Genomic DNA, 23,656 nt, shown 5'->3' on the forward strand with positions numbered 1-23,656 from the left:
GAATCAAAGATACCTTGAAATGGATTTATGCCTCCTCTCCTTTTACAGCCAAAGAAGCTGCCATCTTGGCCTCTGTTTGATCTGCTGTTGTCCTGGTGCTGCACATGTGATCAGTTATGACACCAACCATTTGATGGCTTGACAGTTCGGCTGAAAGCAACTGTGATGGTTATCATTCACGGCATTTACTTTAACTCTGGAACAACAAAGGTAGATGGTGAAGAAAAAATTATGAGGTGCGCTAAACCAGTGAAACCAATAAATGAATCGGTGGCCTCGCCAATAGAAACAAGCCACGCTGGCCGAGAGTTAATCAAGGGCAACATGAGTCTGAATCAACACTGGAGAGGCACACACAGTGAATAATCAAAACTGAGTACCTAAAACCTACTACACACAACAAATCATGTATACAAAATCATAGCAACCAGTGACTAAAATATACACAAATTAATAGAAAATGAATATAAATGAATAAATGTGAAAAAGTATTATCCCTTTAAATATAGCCCAAAAATGAATAGTATGCACCCGTGCGTGACAAAGTGAAAATTAAAAGTCCATCCAGAAACATTCTTCAAAAATGTGAGCGGTGTCCAATCCACCACCACTGTGTAAAGAGCGTGCCCCTGGACGATGTAACTCTATTACGAAACGCGTAGGGTGGAGCGACGCGCTGACGTCACCTTGTGTTTTTGGGGATAGGATCCAGGAAGGACGGGTCTGTTTGTGCGTTTCCGGCCGGAGCACCGAAATTAAGGCTTGTGACATCCATGTGTTTGTAAGTGCAATATGTTATTTTATTTACTACAATAAATCTAAGGTTTTACACTATCAGAGCCTTTATATCCTTTCATGCAGATCTACATCCATCTATGAGCCTTGATCGTTGTGAGACAATTTGGAGAATATTGGTCCATTCCTCATGTTGTGGAGAATATGCTAACCAGCGGGATGGTCTGAGGGTTTGGGAGATTGCAATACCATCTTATGCTCTCTGTGATCCTCTGTAATGGGGGGTCATAGACTTCCAGTAAGAAGTGAATCTTTACACAGTGGTGGTGGATTGGACACAGCTCACATTTTTGAAGAATTTTTCTGGATGGACTTTTATTTAATTTTTACTTTGTCACGCATGGGTGCATACTATTCATTTTGGACTATATTTAAAGGGATAATACGTTTTCACATTTACACATTTTATATAATTTTCTATTAGTTTGTGTATATTTTAGTCACTGGTTGCTATGATTTTGTATACGTGATTTGTTGTGTGTAGTAGGTTTTAATTATTCCGTTTTGATTATTCACTGTGTGTGCCTATCCAGTGTTGATTCAGACTCGCGTTGCCCTTGATTAACTCTCGGCCAGCGTGGTTCGTTTCTATTGGCGAGGCCACCGATTAATTTATTTGTTTCACTAGTTTAGCGCAACTCATAATTTTTTCCTTGTTTGTTTTCTGTATTTATGTTGTACAGTAGAGTTGCAGCTTCCAATAGGTCTCTATAGACCTTCTGTAGTAACACATTTAGTATTCTATACCGTAGCGCAGTTTCTTTTCCAGTTTTACGAAGGTAGATGGTGGTCACTGGCCCCAAACTAAAATGTGAGTGATCTGTATGATCATGGGTGAGATTATGAAGAGTAACAATTTGAGTCTTCTAGTCTCCCAGAGATGGGGAAGGGTGTTTCCTCCAGGTTAACAAATTAAAAATACATGCATTTAAAAAAATAATAATAAAATATATCCTATCTATAAAGATGGAACCGATTCTATGCCACAAAAGGCAAACTGTAAGATTACAAATGTTGGGAATGCCCAGGAACATTTCAAGGAAGCTAGTTATTTCATATCCACATCTAGCTGTAATGATTTTTTATTTTTTTGTTTGGTTCAATTCAAAACAAAGGTATTGATCATTGGTGAAATTGGAGAAATTTCAGTACACCTATAAACTGAACCTGTTCTTTGTTAATGGAGGGCAAAGCAGTGGCTTCACTTCATAGCAGCACATGTTTGCCTTCCCTTTGTTCTTCTGCTGATGGAGGTAAGCACTGTGTAAGCTCTGACTTTTCAGAGCTTAAACGAGGTTGAGGACTGTTTCCCTGCCCCATGAGACAGGGCTTGGCCAGCCACTAAGCACCAGCACTTTCACATGATAGGAAGAGGAATAACCATACAGTCGTCCATATTTAGAAGTACTAGGTATTCTCTTTCCTCCCGGCTTCCCTTTGCTCCTCCTCTGGAGATGGGCCTTGTCTTAGCTCTGATTTTTCTCTGTTTGGAGCTTAGCTGGTGTTAAGGACTGTCTTCTCACATAGTGGTGTAGCTAGCATATCTGACACCCAGGGCTGGACACCCCCCTCCCCCCCAAGAAAAATGGTATGTGGCTATATAGCTATAGCACCACGCCAAAACTGTGGATGTGGTCAAATTGCATCAACAGTGGGAGAGGCTTAAAGGGCCATATGCGAGTTATGTAACAAACAGTGCAAACCTCAGTATACTAATTTTATTAAAATAAAACTGTTCTATTGCATAATCTTTACTACACACAGCTAACTATAAAGTGATATTGAAGGGTTTTTGTTTGTTTTTTAATAAACATGTTATACTTACCTGCTCTGTGTAGTGGTTTTGCACAGAGCAGCGTGGAACCTCCTCCTCTTCTTGGGTCGCTCATCAACACCCCTGGCCCTTCCCCTCTTTTTGGGTGCCCCCACAGCAAGCAGCTTGCTATGGGGGCACCAAAGCAGATGTGTTTCTGAGCCGTGGCTCTGTGTGTCCATTCACACAGGGAGCCATGGCTCGAACCTGCTCCTTCCATCTTCTAATTGGCTTACTGGCTGTGATTGACAGCAGTGTGAGCCAGTGGCTCCCGCTGCTGCCAAAAGTCAATCACGAGTGTGAGTACCGGGACAGCCAAGGCTCTCATGGACCTCGCTGGATCGAGAAGAGGGTCAGGTAAGAATTAGGTGGGGCTGCTGCACACAAGGTTTTTTACCTTCATGCATAGAATGTTGAGCTTTTACAACCACTTTAACAAAGAATGTGCTGTACGTAGTGTGCAGTAGTCAGGAGTAAAAAATGTAAAACACAGGGAGGAGAATTTATCAAAACTGGTGCAGTCAGAATTTGGAACAGCTGCGCATGGCAACCAATCAGCTTGTTCAGCTTTCAAAATGAAAGCTATGACCTGATTGGTTGCCATGCACCGCTGTTCCGAATTCTGTCTGCTCTAGTTTTAATAAATGCCCCTAAGGGCCAAGCAGACAAATCCTGTATGCTGTGCCACTTTTTGCTGCATCTGCATCCACCAGAGAGCTTCACCTATAGAAGTGGGTGCACAGATCTGAATGCAGACATTGTGCGTTTGGATACATGCATCCTTTCCTGTCTGCAGGCCAAATTTTGACTTTTGACTATATCCATGCAGCTGCTGCGTCCCAATTGACTTTGACTAGACTGCCTGCACAGGGATGCACAGAACACCATGCGTCCCCACGCGGTACGCAGCCATCACGCTGGTTATGAATGCATATGCTCCATGTGAATGAGGCCTAATTGTCATGTGGGCCAGATAGCAAGAAAGAGGAGATGTTTTTGTAATGTAATTTTGGTACATTGTTTTGGAGTATGGTATGCTGTTGACACTTGCTGTAGACAGGATGCCATAACTTCAATGCCAAGAACCTGTAGACACATTCTTGAACAATTATACGTAAAAAAAAAAGAAAAATGGCATTGTTTATTACTTCCTTACAGTGTCGTATTTGACATCGGGGTCATGCTCAGGGTCTCCGTATAGGACCAACATCAAAACCTTTTTTGTTCCTCCCAATCAGGATCACCAAAGAGAGGGCTGTAAGGAAATTACATGCATTCATTCTGTGCCTCGATAACTATACTGTCTTCCTGTCTTTTTGTAGATTGTGGGAGAAATACTTTGAGATTCAGTCCCGTGTTCCTGCTTCCAGGCCCTCCTTTATCCAGCAGCTGCAAACAACAGTATCCTTTTCCTGCTGCTTGACGTAAGAGGCCATTTGATGGTCCTAGGAGAATAATGCAGCGTTTGTAGTCAGATGTGGCTAACAGATGTACAATCCCGCTGACCAGTCTGTCACATTGTGAATGCACTCCACACATAACACGTGACGGCGACTTTTATAGGGCCGTTAAATCTGTCTTTGTTTGCATTTGCCGATATTAATTTATGGTAATATTTGCCTCTCTCTCTTCAGGCTCACTAACTGCAGGTTAACAGCTGTAGCAGGCCTCGGCGTGACTGTGCATGTCAATACATGTTGACGTTTGTCTTCAACAAAATGATTGCGATGGCTCTATTACATTTTTAATTGGGAATGTTCAGAGGGGATTTAAGCGATCTAGAACAATTACTAATACATAAAGGTAATCGGCCCCGGGAACAAGGAACAGTTTGCGCAGTGTTCAAGTTGAATAAATGGTATTTTATCAATAACGCCGAAGGAGGGATATGCTTGATGCGTGGCCTGCATGGTTAAGTTTGGAACATCTGATTCTTTCATTAGCTGGGCTGCCAGTGATGATTAGAGGGAGGCTGGAAGTAAGATGCGTCCTTCAGGTATAGCCTGAGATCACCTCCTTCTATCTGAGAAGTCTTGAAGCAGACAGAGAGTTTGAAGAAGTTGTAAATCCATACATGGTTGGATTTCTTGTTAGAAAATTATCATTTTAATGTTTGTTCAATTTTCTAACAGTTGATAAATCGACAATATTTTTTGACCATAGTGAGCCTAAAAAAAAAAATCTAAGGAGAAGGGTGGAAAAAAAAATATTTTAGTTTATCTAAAATAGGGGTCTCCAAACTTTTCAGAGGGCCACATCGTATATTTTACAAATGCATGCAGGCCAAAGCATATCCGTTTTTATAAATGAATGAATAACATTTAAATAAATTATTAATGCTGAATGAAAGACTTACAGCAGTAGTTCAGGATAGAATGAAAATGTTTAATAAAGTATGGGACCCATGGATCAGATATTTGACAAACGACCCTCGGACCCTACCAACCGAGGACCCTTCTTAAACGAACTATGCAATGTTATGCCCCCCCCCTCTTTTCCCCCCTCCCCCTTCTTTTCCCCCTTCTTTTCCCCCTTCTTTTCCCCCTTCTTTATTCCCAACTTCATTTTCACTATTTTCTACTCTCCCCCCTCTTCACTTAGTTAATGACCAATAACCTCCCTGTTCTCGACGAGTTGAAGTTGTCAATGACTGGGGGGGGGGACCTCACACCTGCGGCCTGGGTCGATAGCCCCCACTGTTAGGTGGTAAGGCCGGTGTCGCGGGTCGGGGGGTGGCCCCCCAAATATCATAGAATCCTAGGATGGAGCCTGTCTCAGCCCAGAGGCAAGGCAAGGATGGGTATGGCAGCAAAGGCCCCATTATTATTATTATTATACACGATTTATATAGCGCCAACAGTTTACGCAGTGCTTTACAATGTATGGGGGGGACAACACAATTACAGTAAAATACAAAAGTAACAGGAGGGCCCTGCTCGTAGAGCTTGCACATAAAGTTAAACATGCTTACCTTACTGCAGGCTAAAAAACTGTGGCTGTACAGTACCAAACAGTGGACAATGAAAGCAAAACGGGCGATTGTTGACACTTTAGACGGATTTCCTATGCAAGTGTATGTATGCAATGTAATAATCACCGTGTAATATCCAAAGAAATGTCGAGAACTGTGTGATTTGTATTCTGAAAACTTTAAAATAATAAAATTATTGAAACATAAATAAATTAAACAGTACAGGGAACAAATTTTACATCGTAAGTCCCCTCTTGTCATCAGAGGTCATCTCTTCCCATTGCCATCAGAGCTCCCCCCTTGCCGTCATAAGCCCTCCCCCCCCTTGCCGTCATAAGCCCTCCCCCCCCTTGCCGTCATAAGCCCTCCCCCCCCTTGCCGTCATAAGCCCTCCCCCCCCTTGCCGTCATAAGCCCTCCCCCCCCCTTGCCGTCATAAGCCCTCCCCCCCTTGCCGTCATAAGCCCTCCCCCCCCTTGCCGTCATAAGCCCTCCCCCCCTTGCCGTCATAAGCCCTCCCCCCCCTTGCCGTCATAAGCCCTCCCCCCCTGCCGTCATAAGCCCTCCCCCCTTGCCGTCATAAGCCCCCCCTTGCCGTCATAAGCCCTCCCCCCCTTGCCGTCATAAGCCCTCCCCCCCTTGCCATTGGAAGCTCTCCCACTTGCCGTTGGAAGTTCTCCCCCTCTTGGCATTGAAGCTACCCTTTCACCATCAGGAGTTCTCTCCACCCCCCCCCCCCCCCCTTGGTATTGAAACTCCCCCTTCACATGAGGAGTCGTCGTCCCCCCCCCCCCGCGCCATCAGAGTTCACCTCTTTACACCAGAGATTCCCTCTTCAAATCAATGCCCCTGCATATCACAGCCTCCGTTTTACATCAGAGTTCCTTCCTGCACATTACTATTGCCTATTCTACATTAAGATAGTTTGTCCTGCATCAGGTGTCCCTATTGAAAGATTTCCCCTCCATGTTTTGGGGATAATTCTAAAATGTTGGCCCTCATTTTCTTTCTTGATGACAATGATCACCAGTAAGGCGGCGTTCAGAAATTTTGGGGCCCCTTATACAGCTTAGGCCTGGGCCACCCCGTGTCCTCCATCTCCTCCATCCTGTGTCCTCCATCTCCTCCATCCTGTGTCCTCCATCCCGTGTCCTCCATCTCCTCCATCCCGTGTCCTCCTCCATCCCGTGTCCTCCTCCTCCTCCATCCCGTGTCCTCCTCCTCCTCCATCCCGTGTCCTCCTCCTCCTCCATCCCGTGTCCTCCTCCTCCTCCATCCCGTGTCCTCCTCCTCCTCCATCCCGTGTCCTCCTCCTCCTCCATCCCGTGTCCTCCTCCTCCTCCATCCCGTGTCCTCCTCCTCCTCCATCCCGTGTCGTCCTCCTCCTCCATCCCGTGTCGTCCTCCTCCTCCATCCCGTGTCGTCCTCCTCCTCCATCCCGTGTCGTCCTCCTCCTCCATCCCGTGTCCTCCTCCTCCTCCATCCCGTGTCCTCCTCCTCCTCCATCCCGTGTCCTCCTCCTCCTCCGGTCCCACGTCGTCGTCCTCCTCCGGTCCCACGTCGTCGTCCTCCTCCGGTCCCACGTCGTCCTCCTCCTCCGGTCCCACGTCGTCGTCCTCCTCCGGTCCCACGTCGTCCTCCTCCTCCGGTCCCACGTCGTCCTCCTCCTCCTCCTCCGGTCTCACGTCGTTTTCCTCCTCCGGTCTCACGTCGTCCTCCTCCGGTCTCACGTCGTCCTCCTCCTCCTCCGGTCTCACGTCGTCCTCCTCCTCCTCCGGTCTCACGTCGTCCTCCTCCTCCTCCGGTCTCACGTCGTCCTCCTCCTCCTCCGGTCTCACGTCCTCCTCCTCTGGTCTCATCTCCTCCTCCATCCCACGTCCTCCTCCTCTGGTCTCATCTCCTCCTCCATCCCACGTCCTCCTCCTCTGGTCTCATCTCCTCCTCCATCCCACGTCCTCCTCCTCTGGTCTCATCTCCTCCTCCATCCCACGTCCTCCTCCTCTGGTCTCATCTCCTCCTCCATCCCACGTCCTCCTCCTCTGGTCTCATCTCCTCCTCCATCCCACGTCCTCCTCCTCTGGTCTCATCTCCTCCTCCATCCCACGTCCTCCTCCTCTGGTCTCATCTCCTCCTCCATCCCACGTCCTCCTCCTCCTCTGGTCTCATCTCCTCCTCCATCCCACGTCCTCCTCCTCCTCCGGTCTCATCTCCTCCTCCATCCCACGTCCTCCTCCTCCTCCGGTCTCATCTCCTCCTCCATCCCACGTCCTCCTCCTCCTCCGGTCTCATCTCCTCCTCCATCCCACGTCCTCCTCCTCCTCCGGTCTCATGTCCTCCTCCATCCCACGTCCTCCTCTTCCTCCGGTCTCATCTCCTCCTCCATCCCACGTCCTCCTCCTCCTCCGGTCTCATCTCCTTCTTCATCCCACGTCCTCCTCCTCCTCCTCCAGTCTCATCTCCTCCATCCCACGTCATCCTCCTCCGGTCTCATCTCCTCCTCCATCCCACGTCATCCTCCTCCGGTCTCATCTCCTCCTCCTCCTCCTCCTCCTCCTCCTCCTCCTCCTCCGGTCTCATCTCCTCCTCCATCCCACGTCATCCTCCTCCGGTCTCATCTCCTCCTCCTCCTCCTCCTCCTCCTCCTCTTCCTTCTGCCCATATATACTGCTCATATACAATATACTGATCCTATATACTGCTTATGCATCCTCTTCCATTAGTTGCTCGTGAATAAATATCAGAGTGACTTTTTATTATTTCTGATGATAGTTCTGATACACTGAACCCCGATCTTGTAAATGAGTGGGATCTGTGGGCTCCCCTGTGATCTGTATACAAAGAGGAGATCCATCCCCTCTCCCCTTCCTCTTCTGAGATAGGATTAGAATGCCGCAATTACAGAGGATTAGATTGCCCAGAAATATGCAGATTGCCTGGCTGTCATTGAGCTGTTTTTCCTCCTCCATCCCTTTGTGCAGGTCACATAGGAAGCACCTGATCCTTCCTCCTCTTCCTTCCTCCATGCTGAAGTGCTGAAAGTAAAGAAGCTGTATGTTCCATTGTGTGGATGCTGAGAGTAATCGCTGCAGGGTAAGGCGACCCTGGTAGGGGCCCAGGTACATCGGGCCGCCCGGCCCCCTACATGTGTATGGGCTGTACCCCCCCCTGATGGAGGCCCTGCCTGTACAAATGGAGAGGGTGAATATACCCCATAGGGACAAACCACTATAAAAACTTGACAAAGTCTTTCCCTTCCACACTTTATCCAAAACGAAAAAGACAGGGATATCTCTGTATTGAAGGTACATATTGCCGCAAAAGCTGTTTTTTGTATTTTTTTTTTCTTTTAATTGGCTATGCATTTTTATCATATTATTTTGTCTGGAGTTTCGCCTTCACTTCCCATCCTGTAGACACAGCAGGAAGTAAGAGAAATGCCCTCTAATGCCCTGTACACAGGGTTGGACACTCCGACTATAAAATCTGTCAGATTTTTTTTTTTTCTGGCAGATTTTGGCCCAAACTTGTCTTGCATACACCCGGTCGCACAAAGTTGTTGGAAAATCCAATCGCTCTGAGCGCGGTGACGTAGAACACGTACAATAGGATTATTAAGAGGCCAATAGCTTTCGTCTCGTAATTTATTTTGAGCATGCGTGGCACTTTGTCCATCTGAATTGTATACACACGATCGGAATTTAAACGATCGGACTTTGTTGTCAGAAAATTTTACATCCTGCTCTCAAACTTTGTGTGTCAGAAATTCCGACGGAAAAAGTCTGATGGAGCCCACACACGATCGGATTTTCCGACAATAAGATCCGATCGCCGATCTGACCGTGTGTACAGGGCATTAGACTGTTGTCAGCAGAACGAGTGTCCCCATTCCAAGATGTGCCTTCTATGCTTTTTCTAGCGACAACCCAGAGTTTTTCTTTCATTCCCGTGCCTATCCCTAGCAAGCTCACAGACAGCAATAAATACCAGACTGGTTCCCACACACAGACTTTTGATGGAGACTACAGGTGGCTGTTTTCATACACAAGCATAGTCCACAGTTGTCACCATTAGGAAACCCACCCTGAAAAATGCCATGCAGCCATCGATGGAGTGCCTGTAGACCGGAAGTGGCTGCAAAGAGGCTGTAGATCAGCAACACTGAAATGCGAAAAAAAAAAATACGGTGAAAACAAGTATTTTATTTGAAAAATAGGAAATTGTTTGATACACAGTGTTTTACAAACCGAAAGGCGTTTAGTTAGGATTTAGACGTACATGAAAGGAGTTTCCTTTTTAGCATCTGGTGAGCCACAGGTTTCTATTGCCTTAACAGATGTGGCTGAAAATGGTGTACGATTAAGTTTTAACATGCTGATGGTTGTCTTCCTTAATTATCTATCAGTTTATACCGGAAAGCCCCGAGCTAAGCTTGTTTGAGATAGAAAAGGAAAGCGCACGCTTGCAGAGAGCAGTCAAGCACTTTGAGGAATATATAGACTCGGCCAAGACACGGCAAGGATCAGGTGAGAGCGCCGCCTGCAGATGACAGACGCTTCATAACAGCACTTCGATCGCTGCATCGATGAAAAATGGAGACTGCAGGAGTTCATGAGCAGCTTCAGATCCATCAGCATTTGAAAGATGTCTTAATTATTTACGTTTTAAAGAGAGAGTGCCGGATTTAGGCTAGGTTCACACTGGCCCGCATGGCGTTTTACCGTGCTGGTGGCTGTCAATGTCAGTTCCTTAACCACTTAAGCCCCGGACCAATTTGTAGCCAAAGGCCAGGCCCCTGTTTGCGATTCGGCACTGCGTCGTTTTAACTCACAATTGCGCGGTCGTGCAAACGTCGTCCCAAGCAAAATTGGCGTTCTTTTTTTTCCCCACAAATAGAGATTTATTTTGGTGGTATTTGATCACCTCTGCGGTTTTTATTTCTTGCGCTATAAACAAAAATGACAATTTTGAAAAAAAATCTATATTTTTTACTTTTTGCTATAATAAATATCCCCAAAAAATATATATAAAAAAACTTTTTTTTTTCCTCAGTTTAGGCCGATACATATTTACATATTTTTGGGGGAAAAAAAAATAGCAATTAGCGTTTGGTTTGCGCAAAAGTTATAGCATTTACAAAATAGGGGATAGATTTTTTTTTTTTTTTTTTAACTAGTAATGGCGGCGATCAGCCAATTTTTTTATTTTTTTTTATTTTTTTTATTATGACTGCGACATTATGGTGGACACATCGGACATTTTTGACACATTTTTGGGACCGTTGTCATTTATACTGCAATCAGTGCTATTTAAATGCACTGATTCCTGTGTAAATGACACTGGCAGTGAAGGAGTTAACCCCTCCCCGCCCCCTAGTGGTTAATTGTGAGTCTGTGTGCGGTTTTTTTTAACTGTAGGGGGCGTGGCTTGGCATCTGACGTCACTGATCGTCTTTCCCTATAAGACAGGCGATCAGTGACAGGCTCAGTAGGAAGCACGGGGAGAGGTTTGTTTACACAGACCTCCTCGTTCTTCAGCTCTGTGACCCGATCGCGGGACACCAGTGGCAATCGGGTCCGCTGGTCCCGTGGCCACGGAGATCAGGACCGGGTTGGGAGCGCCCTGGCAACGGCGCGCTCCTGACCCACGGCTGGGCACTTAAAGAGCAACATACAGGTACGTGCTTGTGCCCAGCCGTGCCATTCTGCCGACGTATATGTGCAGGAGGCGGTCCTTGAACGGTTAAGGGAGCGGTGTAATGTGCTTTTTAGTGCCTCACACTGCTTATGTGTGTGTGTGTGTATGTGTGTGTATGTGTATATGTGTATATATATATAATTTATTTATACACACACAGTCATGGCCAAAAATATTGGCACCCCTGCATTTCTGTCAGATAATGCACCACTTCCCCAGAAAATTGTTGCAATTAAAAATGTTTAGGAGTTCTCATGTTTATTTCATTTGTTTGTATTGGTATGACATAAAAAAGTGGCGAATCAAAAAGCCAAATCTGACACATTTCACACAAAACTCCAAAAGTGGACTGGACAAAATTATTGGCACCCTCAATGTAATATTTGGCAGCACACCCCTTTGAAGAAACAACTGAAATCAATGGCTTCCTGTAACTATCAGTGAGTTTCTTGCACCTCTCTACTGGAATTTTCGACCACTCTTCTTTCGCCCACTGCTCCAGGTCTCTCCGATTGGAAGGGTTCCTTTCCCCAACTGCTGTTTTGAAATCTCTCCACAGGTGCTCTATGGGATTTAGATCTGGACTCATTGCTGGACAGTTCAGTACTCCCCAGGGCTTTGTCTTAAACCATTTTTGGTTTCTCTTTGACGTGTGCTTTGGGTCCTTGTCCTGCTGTAAGACCCATATCCTCTGATGGAGACCCAACTTTCTGACACTGGGCCCCACATTGCACCCTAGACTTCTTTGGTAGTCTTCAGATTTCATAATGCCATGGACACGGTAAAGACATCCAGTGCTTAAAGGAACCCCAAAACATCAGTGAACCTCCATCATGTTTGGCTGTAGGGACTGTATTCTTTAACCAGTTGCTTACTGGGCACTTATACCCCCTTCCTGCCTAGGCCAATTTTCAGCTCCCAGCACTCTCACACAATGACAATTGCGCAGTCATGCAACACTGTACACATATGAAGTTTTTATCATTTGTTTTCACACAAATAGAGCCTTCTTTTGGTGGTATTTATTCACCACTGGGGTTTTTATTTTTGCTAAACAAACAAAAAAAGACCGAAAAAATTTTTAACGTTTTTTTATATAACATTTTGCAAACCATTCATTTTTCTCCTTCACTGATGGGCACTGATGATTTGGCACTGATGGGCACCGATCAGGAGGCACTGGTGGGCGATGATAGGCAGCATTGGGTGGCGGCACTGAGTGGCAGCTTTGATGGACACTGATAGGTGGCACTGGAGAGCACTGATAGGCCCCCTAAGTGCCCACCAGTCCTGCTAATGTCCCTCTAACAGAAGTAGGTTAACGGCTTTCTTCTTTTCTTTATTGGCCCTTTACATTGCTCTGTGATTAGCCGAGCCCCAAGGGAGTGCATGGGTGGTACGAGAACAGAAGGCCGTCCATATCCCCCCTCCCGGCATTTGATGCCCGTGCTGTAGCCATCTTTCGGGTATAGCGCGGGCATCAAGTGGTTAATGGCCCGTCTCTTTTTTTTTTTTTTTTTTTTTCTCTGAAAACCGTAGAATGATGGCCTTTACCAAAAATCTGTAATTTTGTTTCATCTGTCATCTGTCCACAGCACATTCTTCCAAATGGATTTTGGCTTCCTCGGGTAAGTTTTGTCAAAATCTTTGATCAAATTTTCTCTTTCATCCAGGAAGAGTAGCTACAGTGCCATTCCACTATTACACTTTTTTTGTGTCATACCAATACAAACAAAAGAAATAAACATGAAAATGCCTAAATATTTGTAATTGCAACAATTTTCTGGGGTGCATATATATATATATATATGTATATGTATATATATATGTGTGTGTGTGTGTGTGTGTGTGTATATGTATATATGTGTGTGTGTGTGTGTGTGGGATGCAGAAAAATGCAGACATTTTTTTTTTACAGATGCTGGCCAGCATCTAGCATAAACACAAAACAATCGGTGTTCATGATGATGTCACCATGTAGGCCACTCTCTACGTGTTTCGTCACAACTGTCTTTTAGACTTTTTAACGGTTCATATCATTTACGCAACGGACTTTATAACTTATGATTTGAATAGATTTCGGTGTTCTATTATTTATGCACTACTATTGCATTGATTGAGATATATGTATAATTTTTTTCACATCATTAGTTGTTTGGGGTATAGCACTCCTTCTTTCTTTTTTTTTTTTTTTCTGTAAAAAATCTTGTTTGTTTGCAATAACCAAACATTAGACTAACTGCTTTAATCTCCCTACATTTTGAAGGTGTGTTGAGCATGGTCTTTTATTTTTCATAAGAAAATAATTGTTTTCTATGTACCCCAGCGCAGTTTAGATTAAGGGCTTCTTCACATTATATGCAGTGACCTGCATTTTTCCACACTGGAGAAAGGCAGGTCACTATACATAATATGAATGAACCCTTAATCTAAACTGTGGCCTCGTGTACTCTATAAGTGAGTGCAGGACAGTCTTTTTATTTTTATTTTTTTTCCCTACATGGCCACCATATGCAATAATGTCCGTCTTTAGCAAAAGTGGGATATTGAAAAAGAATACCTAGGGCTGCCCCAAACATGCCCCCGGCATATTGGTGAAATTAGGACTCGGTACACAAGGATTAGGCCAAATTTATATTAAAATTACAATTTATTAAGAAAAAAGAACATGGTTAAAATTGGCTTGTACATAAAGTATTGGTAAACGGTTGATTACAACCATGCATCCTTAATACAGATGGTTCCAAAGAGATGGAAGAACCCCATGGATAGTGTGGGGAACTGAAATGTAGATCTTGACACAATCCTCAAGCATAAGTAGGCAGCATGCTGGTTGTGGGATAGTGACATCCCTGCCAATGATTTGTCAAGGGTACGGCTCCACTGCCATCACACCAGCATGAGAAAGACTGCCAATAAAGTCCAGTTCACTTATAGTTAGGTTAAATAAATACACAAGTCCATCAGGTTCAACCTATGCAGAAAAAAATATTTAAATAAAAAAAACTCCATACACGAAATTCTATACCCACAGTTGATCTAGAGGAAGGCAAAACCCTATTGAACATAGTCCAGTTTGCTTCAGTGGGGGGAAAAATTCCTTCCTGCTCCCCCAGGAGGAAATCGGATAATCCCTGGAACAACTACCCATGGCTTTATTACCGCTAAATGGTAGTATCCATTTATATTTTTGCATTTTTAAAAACAACCTACTCACCTGGCCATAAATAGTTCTTAAGGGAGTGTATTCCACATTTTCACAGCTCTTACTGTGAAGAAGCCTTGCTGTATGTGGCGGTTAAATCTCTTCAGTTGTAAAGAGTGCCCCCTTGTCCTCTGTGATGACCTTAAAGTACATAACTCTACACCGAGTTTACTATATATCCCCCTTAGTCTCCTCTTCTCGAGAGAATAAATTCAGTTCCTCTAATCTTTCCTCATAGCGGAGATCCTCCATGACTCTTATCAGTTTGGTTGCCCTTCTCTGCACTTTCTCCAGTTCTCCGATTTCATTTTGGTGAACTGGTGCCCAGAACTGAACTGCATATTCCAGATGAGGTCTTACTAGTGATTCCAACACACTGTGCAGCATGTCCTTTTTTGTTTTTTTGGTAAGCTGGGTAAAGATTGCACAGTGCACTTAAAGAGGAAGTAAACCCTGATGGGTTTACTTCTTCTTTGTTTCCCTGCAAAGTTAAAGCATAATGGACTACTATGCATCACATAGTAGCCCATTATGTGTCACTTACCTGACACAGGAGCCAGTGATGTCCCCTGTAGTCCGGAGCGTCCATCTTCTTCCGGGTATTGCTGCTCCGGTCACTCACCGCGCTGGAGCAGCGATGACGTCACTCCCGCACATGCGCACGGGAGCCGCCACTAACGGATTGCTGCTAACGGCGATAGAGCGCCTGCGCCGTAGACAGAGGTGCCTCTTTTTGTAAATATCTCTTAAATCGTATAGGTTTAGGAGATATTTCTTGGACCTACAGGTAAGCCTTAATCTAGGCTTACCTGTAGGCCAAAGTGGTTTGTAAGGGTTTACAACCACTTTAAGTCAAGCTGACAGGGTCTCTTTAACAGACGTTCATCACTGTGGATGGTTGTCAACTAGAATGATTAGACTCAGTTTTTTTTAGGTTTTTATTCACACTGTGGCCTCCTTGATGTATCCTGGAAGTGAGGTCATGTCCCTTCGACAGAAACCGGCTGCCATACACACGGGCCTATTGTCAACCAGTTTCTATATTAAACCAGCTGATATTCAGCCCGTGTGTACGGGGCTTAAAAGGGTTGTAAAGGTTCGTGTTTTTTTCACCTTAATGCATCCTATGCATTAAGGTGAAAAAACGCCTGTCAGTGACTGGCCCCCCAGCTCCCCCGTTTTACTTACATGAACCCTCGAACTTGTCCCACGGGGACGCTCTCTCTCTGGCTGGGGTTCTCGGCTCATGATTGGATAGATTGATAGCAGTGCAGCCATTGGTTCCTGCTGCTGTCAATCAAATCCAATGAAGCGGGCTCCGGGGGGGTGGGGCCAAGTCCCGCATTCAGCATCTATAGACACCGAATGATGGACTCAGGAGCACGCCCGCAAGGTAACCCCCCGGGAGAGCACTGCAAATGCGCACTAAATTTCCTCAAATCACTTGGTCCATCATGTGTTGTCCTGCTTCTTAGAAGAGGTGGGTCTTGATTTTTTTTTTCTGAAGGCCCGATGGTTTTCTTCTATGTCTATGTTCGTGGGTAGAACGTTCCATAGCCATGGTCCATGGACTGCGAATCTTCGTTCTCCCTTTGATTTGTAGCGAGACTTGGGGATGAGGAGGCGGTTTTGGTTAGTGGATCTGAGGTTGCGATTGGGAGCGTTTCCTTGTGTGCATTTGTGGGTGAGGCAGAGGGTCTTGAATGTGATCCTATCCTTTACTGTTAGCCAATGTAGGGTCCTCAGGGCTGGGGAGATGGATTCCCAGGGTTTTTTTTTTCCCATGACTCTTGTTGCAGTGTTTTGGACAACTTGTAGGCGTGCAATCTGGTATTTAGGTAGACCTATGTAGAGGGAATTTGCGTAGTCGAGTCCCGAATTGATTATTGTTCCAACTACTATTGCTTTCTCCTTTTCTGGAAGGATGTGGGGAGGAGCCCCCAAGAAGAGCAAGTTCGGGGCCACTCTGTGTAAAACAAGCTGCACAGTGAAGGTAAGTATGATATGATGTGTTTTTTTTTTTTTTTTTTTTTTAAACCGAACCTTTAGTGTCACTTTAAGGCTTTAAAGTGTAGGTAGGCCCCAACAAGGAACTTCCAAGCATTTTGTTATATCTGTTGGACGAATTAATACCCATAGATCTTGCTAGAAGTCCTAATAATAACTTCCTTTTCTCTTTGCCTGTGCTGTTATCAGTTACATTGGGGAAATAAATAACGCTTCCTGTGCCATTATAATGGAAACTCTTACGTTCTATAGAAATGCCATAGAAAACCGAGCAGGTCACTCCTAATTAACAAATAAGCTTGCACCCCACTTAGGAGAAGGATCTGCTCCCTTCTCTAAGACCCCATTCACACCTGAGTGTTTTGTAGCTTGAAGCCTGAAGCTACAAAACGCTGGAGGGGAAAAAAATGTATTATTCTCAATGGAGATGGTTCACATCTCCACTCCATGTCGCCTAAAGCCGAACGCCTGAAGCTCAAACAAGTTCCCGACCCTTTTTTGTCGCTCGAATTGAGCAGATTTGGGCGTTTTTCTTCTTTTAACATTGGTGACCTTTTGCCCTGCACAAAATCGTGGTAAAAAACGCAGCAAAATTGCGCGATTTTCTGCTTGAAAACGCTACGCTCAGGTGTGAATGCAGCCTCAGTTTAGAGGTGTGGCACAGGCTTTATGGCTGTTTAGCACTTACCCAAAGATAATTTGTCTATCAACAAAGCTTGGAAAGCCATAAGCCATGCAACAGGCTGCCTTAGACCTTAAGCTGGGAAAGACAGTGAGCTAGTTACAGGAATTGGGGGGGCTCAGGGGAAAATGCTGGCTACATGCTAAATGCCATACAATAATTGCAAGGAAGATTTTTTTTTCCATTATAGAATTTAACAAGAAGGGTAGTTTTGTAAGGGCATTGCATTACAAAAATGGTTTGGGTAGCAATCATTTATATTCATTTTTTTCTTAACAAAGTTAGCATTCCCTTTTAAATGTTTCCTTGCTCAGGACCCTCATTATGTGAAGGCATAGGCTTTGCCTGTAACAGAATATTTAGACTATTCTACTTTCCTGTTCCTCGCTGGATAGTTAATCACTCTCAGCTTGTGTCACTGTGACCGCCACTTGACTGATTTTTAGAAGTTCGCTTTTTATTCTCAAGTGTACGGCGGATTCATTTTGTGCTGTGGCATTAAAGAAATGGCGTGAGTCATGCTGCTCGTCCCACCTAAATTGTAGCCCGCTGAGGTTCCATTAGGTTCAATCAGGCAGGAAGCGTGCAGCATGTTCTTAACCCCTCAAATGCTGACCAAAGAGCAGGTTGCAGGAGATGTTCAATTTATTTCATACTCCTATATTCATATCCTGATGCTACTAGATTAATACGATCTGATTAAGCCATTTTGTATTATTATTATTAATGCAATATAGATGTATGTGTGAGGGTGTTTTTATTTTATCATGCTCCAATGAAAATAGAAAATGAAGCCTTGAAAGCATACCGGGAGCACGGGCTATCTGCTCAGTACTTGTCTTCCATCTGAACGTTGTTGTTGGGCAGAAGGCACATCATCGGTCCTGTGATCGCTTAATCTGGGAACCCCTTTTCTTTGCCTGTTTTTGTAGTTCAGGAGATTGAAATCCAATTCCGTGCTCCAGGCTTCTCTCTTCAACTATCCATCCGTTTTATGCTTTTTTTTTTTTTTTTTTTTGTAATTCTCTACTTACCGGTTTTCTGAGTCTTCAGACCAGTCACGTGACATACATGGTCTCTTGACCTATTCTCCAAGAGTTGGCGATCGTCAATGATGCAGAGAGAGGCATTAACTTGATGACCTCAGTGTCACTATCTGCACCATTATATATGAGTGCAGTACTCTGACCTCAGGGGAGCCCACAAGGTCCTTTACTCACAGTATGTCCTCAGACTTGCGGGCTATAATTAATAGCACCATACAAAAGTGCACTTTGCTACCATGTGTTGCTGTAATGCTCATTTCACTATGACAAAATCATGCTGTGCTTATTAAAGTGGAGCTCCACCCGTTTTATATATAAAAGCTGTATGTGATCAGATAGATGTTATATGTCTAAAACTGACCCTTTTTTTATTTTTAGTTTTTTTAGTTTAAAATTTACCTTTTCTTTTCTTTTCTTTCTTCTCTCTCTACTTCCGGAATGTGTGTCTTGCGGATATGGGCGTGGTTTCTGCGGCTATCTCGTCATTTCCGCAACTCTCACTGTCTCCTGGGATCTTTTCTCATTGATCCCAGGAGTCTGGGCGGTGGCCAGCCCAGAGTTATCGCGGGATTACGAAACCATTTTTATCTCTGTTGCCATCACAATGGGGCAGGACTTCCGATGGCAACCGAAGCTGTTGACGGCGCTCCGATATTCCCTTACTGCGCATGCGCGAGATCGGAAAGCTAGAACGGCCGTTGCATGCTGGGAGATTTAAGTCATAGAAGCCCAGAAGAGAATGCCTGTGGGCTTCACATGCCCACAGGCAAGATGGAAATGGTGTAGATCTTTTTTATAAATCAATCTTTTATTGCCAAATAGCAATGGACAAAGAACAAACCTGGAACAAGTGAGTAAACTATTTAAACGCTAATTCCTTTTTAAGTGTCCCAAAAAAAAAAAAAAAAAAAACGTAGAAGACCGCTTTAAATGCATCAAAAACTGAATTTGTGCATCAATGTGAAAAACAATAATCAAACACGCCTACTAGCAATAAATCAAAATAAGCCTATAGAGTCTGTGCACCAGTGAATAAGTCCTTGAAAGAAAGGAGCAAGTTCTGTGTCTTTAAACTTTCTTAATATGTGAAAACACCCAGTGCTAGCTTCAAATACACCACATGTATTCACTTGCCAGAGAACATGTGACTCTCAGTATATTGGAAGCCAAAAGCACTAGTACACTTATGCCCCATAGTCAGCGGTATATAAGGATCTGTAATTTCCCCAGCCCATATGCCCCTCCCAAGACCCCTACTCTGGGAAGGTAGAAAAAAAAGAGCACAAAGTTTGCATAGCGTAAAAACCTCAATGCAGCATTTATTGTAGTGACTAAAAACACTTACAAGTATTGCAAGATCGGCATCCAACAAACGACAGTATGCTGAATTCCTAGACGAAGACTTCCAGCTCCGCCCTATGCATTTTGTCACAAATTACATCATTAGGGGCGATTATTTTACAGCATATTAGACGTAGATTTGAATTGACTATAATTGTGTTTTGTTTCGATTGCACACTGGATGCAATCTTCATTAAAAAAATCTCTGCACACTTTTTGTTGCTCGAAGTTGATTAAGCAGCCATTTTTATATAGGGTTCCTTCAGAGTTTCATAGGGGACCTGTGATGGACTCGCCTGCCAAATTATGGTGCTTGTGTATTTATAGAGCCAACACTGCGTGGCAGAAGGCCACACCATTCCTTTTATCGTTATCTGGGGACCCTTCTTCTTGCCTGTTTGTAGTTCAGGAGATTAAAACCCAACTCTGGGCTCCAATGCCTCCCTCTTTCCAGGCAATATTTTGTTTTTCTCTACTTACCATTTTTCAACATTTTCAGACGTGCAAAATCCTTTTAGCCTGTTCTCCAACAGTGGGTGGCCCTTGAGGATACAGAGGTGACATTTTCTTGATTTAGGGCGGCACAGTGGTGTAGTGGGTAGCACTCTCGCCTAGCAGTAAAAAGGGTCACTGGTTCGAATCCCAACCATGACACTACCTGCCTGGAGTTTGCATGTTCTCCCTGTGCCTGTGTGGGTTTCCTCCAGGTACTGCAGTTTCCTCCAACACTCCAAAGACATGCAGGTAATTTCATTGGCTTCTGTCCAAAATTGGCCCTAGTATATGAATGAGGACCTTGGATTGTGGGCACCTTGAAGGTAGGGACCGATGTGAGTGTGCAATGTACAGGAATAGGGACAATTGTAGACACACACATTTAGGTTGAACTGGATGGACTGGTGTCTTTATTCAACCTTACTAACTATGTAACATCAGCACCACTTTCTGCATAATTTTTTTTTAAATTGGTATTTATTGATTTTCAAAATTTAACAAAGCACAAATGCCATAACAATATCAATAAACTCGCTTTCTATTACAGAGTCCTCTGCATCAATATACTGTGGGTGCATGAGGTCCTGCATGTCCTCAGACATCTGGGGGGAAATTAATGGGCACTGTTGTGCACTTTATGGCAACGCCTTGATCTGACTATGACCATAGACAGATTGCATTTCAAATTACTTTCCAGATTAAAAAGATACGCAAACATATTTTTGCTCTTGGTTGATAGAGGAGCCGTTCACAACTAGGGTTCAATGAACCCTTGGGGTTCCTCCATGGTTTGCTAACAGTTTCTTGTGCTACGATTGACATCTGGTGCCCACGTAGTTTGGAGCCAACGTCACTTGGCAGAGCCATCTGCATTAAACCAAGGATCTGCAATGGTGTCATTCTGACCACTACTGTAAGAGGGGCATTCCTCTTACTGTGCTCCAATGTAGCATTTTTCCACAACCCCCCAATTGGTTTAAGAAAGGGTTCCCCAAGACATGAGACAAGGTTTCCCGCTTTGTAAAAAGGCTGTGATAGAGAATGCATGGGGAGTAAGGGAGGGGGAACTGTGACAAATAAACATTTACTTTATTGTTGAAGATATATGCTTCCTTTTCTTATTTATCATCTTATTGTCTAAGAAGGATATTAGGGCATCTGATTATAGAATCATGTACAGGTTGCATATTCTGGTAATTCTTTTGACATTTTTGAAGGGTCATAGTTTGATGACGGATCCAAATCTGACATTTCTCTGGTTTCTAAAGGTCCGGCTCACTGGCAACATTATCGTTCGCTGCTGATGCTGGAAGCGATGCAAGATGAAGTAGCCAAATCTCATTGCGAGGTACAGAAACTCGAGCTGGGTAAGTAATGGGCCTTCTTATCAGGCCAGACATTCTGTCCTATCTTGTTGCGCAATCGGTCTCCTCACAAACCTATTACATCGCTATCCATCATCTGGAGGACAAGAGGTCGCCATCTGCTTCATAAATACAGAGTGGTAAAAAGCCAATTTATCTGGAAATGTGAGCTGAAAATTACAGTGCAATATGTAACGGGCTGCTCACTTTGAAAAAAAATAAAAATACTTTCAGATGTTTGACGGTGACCGAGAAGGGACCACATAAAGTTACTTTATTTTTTATTTTTTGAAGATGCAATAAGTAACAAAAAATGTGAGATGTTCTGTTTAAATGTTATATTTAGTGTGATTTGTAGCTCTGAAGACAAGAAAAGCACTCACTTTAAGGGTAATATAGAGCAGTTTTGGTAGTTTTCTAATATGTTCAGAAATACACAAAAAATTACAAAAATAGTTAAATTTTTTTAGACAGCTAAATTTGAATTAATAAAAATGTCTGAAAAAATAGCCTAAGTTACAGTAGGTGGAGCCCCTAGGCTACTTTTCACATGCTACACAGCTTCTTCTAATTAGAAAAAGTTAAAGCCCAACTGAATTTTCAGCTTAAAGCCACTAAGAGGCCTTTCACACTGCTGAGCCCATAGCGTCGGCGGTAAAATACCGCTATTTTTTAGCTGCGTTTTACGGTCGGATTTGCAGTGCATTTCGGCCACTAGTGGGGTGCTTTTACCCCCGCTAGCGGCCGAGAAAGGGTTAAAACCACCCGCAATACACCGCAATAGTGGCATTTTGCCGGCGGTATTGCAGAGCTGCCCCATTGATTTCAATGGGGAGCAGCGGTGGAGGAGGTAAATACACCGCTCCTTCACCACTCCAAAGAAGCTGCTGGTAGGACTTTTGCTGACGTCCTGCCAGCGCACTGCTCTGGTATGAAAGCCCTTGGGGATTTCACACTGGAATGAATGGTGCAGCAGTTTGAGGGCGGATTGCAGGCGCTATTTGTAACGCTATAGTGCCTGCAAAACGCCCTCGGTGTGAAAGGGCTCTAAAGTCTAAAAGCTTGGAGTGGGACTTTATGTAGGTACTGCATGTGCTGGACTGTGTTTGAGACCACTGTGGAGGTCCTAAATGTCCTCTTGTCATCACTATTCATCTGTATCAGAGGTTGAGAACTTCATGAGTTTTACCGCGCTAGGCTTTCCCTCTGTATATACTAGGTTACCATTCCATCTTTACTCTGAGGGTGTGGCTGGACTTGGCATCTCTTGCATCACATCTGGCCTGTCCTCTAGGGTTTTCCTTGTATCTGCATCCTCTCTTTTATGTATGTATCATTGGGTACTTTAATTTACTCTTTATCTCCTGATGAAGGCTATATGAGTTGAAACATGTTGAGGTGTTTTTTACAGACCAATACTGAAGTCATCTTTATTTCATGGAATGTACACATGCTATATAAACCCTTGATGTAATTCATTGCAATCCTTTTTATACTTTTAAATTTTTTAAGTGTATTGATTAAAGCAATATATTTTTATAATTTTCCGCTCTGTTATGGTACTTGTATAATGTCCCGCTCCATGTTTTTAGACTATATCCAATCAAGGATGAGGTACCATTTTGAAAGCAACAAGATTATAACAAAACCGCTAAATACATTAAGTGTATCAAAACAAATGGTGTACAATGTATTACAGTTCAGTTTGTGTAAAAAGCAGCCACAGCCCTGGAAAAAAATGCCTATGTAGAAATGCCACTTGCTCTGTGTGTGGAAGCAGTGGTCTCTCTGCAGAGGTCCAACATTCCTCCCTGATTCAGACATACACTATATTGTCAAAAGTACTGGGACGCCACATTCAACTCTTCTAGGAAGGCTGGCCACAAGGTTTAGGAGTGTGTCTATTTGACCATTCTTCTAGAAGCACATTTTGTGAGGTCGGGCACTGATTTTGGACGAGAAGGCCTTGCTCAGTCTCCGCTTTAATCCATCCCAAAGGTGTTCTATTGGGTTGAGGTCAGGATTCTGTGCAGGCCAGTTCCTCCACCCAAAACTCGCTCATCCATGTCTTTGGGACCAGTGCACAAAGCAAGGTCCATAATCGTTTGGTGGAGGGGGGATTATGGTGTGGGGTTGTATTTCAGGGGTTGGATTGTCCTCTTAGTTCCATTGAAGGGAACTTCTAAGGCGTCAGCATACCAAGACATTTTGGACAATTTCATGCTCCCAACTTTCTGGGAACAG

The 23,656-nt window shown here is 44.1% G+C and overlaps 1 protein-coding gene across 1 annotated transcript in view; it reads left to right on the forward strand.

Annotated features, from left to right (window-relative positions):
- The window catches only part of TEDC2 (tubulin epsilon and delta complex 2), a 96,300-nt gene that overhangs the window by 56,961 nt on the left and 15,683 nt on the right, over positions 1-23,656 (forward strand). The window contains exons 8-10 of the mRNA XM_077449228.1: positions 3,931-4,009; positions 9,981-10,101; positions 21,317-21,415. Of these exons, the coding sequence (XP_077305354.1) occupies positions 3,931-4,009; positions 9,981-10,101; positions 21,317-21,415 (299 nt within the window). The remainder of the gene's footprint in view (positions 1-3,930; positions 4,010-9,980; positions 10,102-21,316; positions 21,416-23,656) is intronic.

Source organism: Lithobates pipiens, unplaced genomic scaffold, assembly GCF_037356315.1.
Source record: "Lithobates pipiens isolate NorthernLeopardFrog02 unplaced genomic scaffold, aLitPip1_a1.2 Scaffold_22, whole genome shotgun sequence".
NCBI classification, from domain to species: Eukaryota; Metazoa; Chordata; class Amphibia; order Anura; family Ranidae; genus Lithobates; species Lithobates pipiens.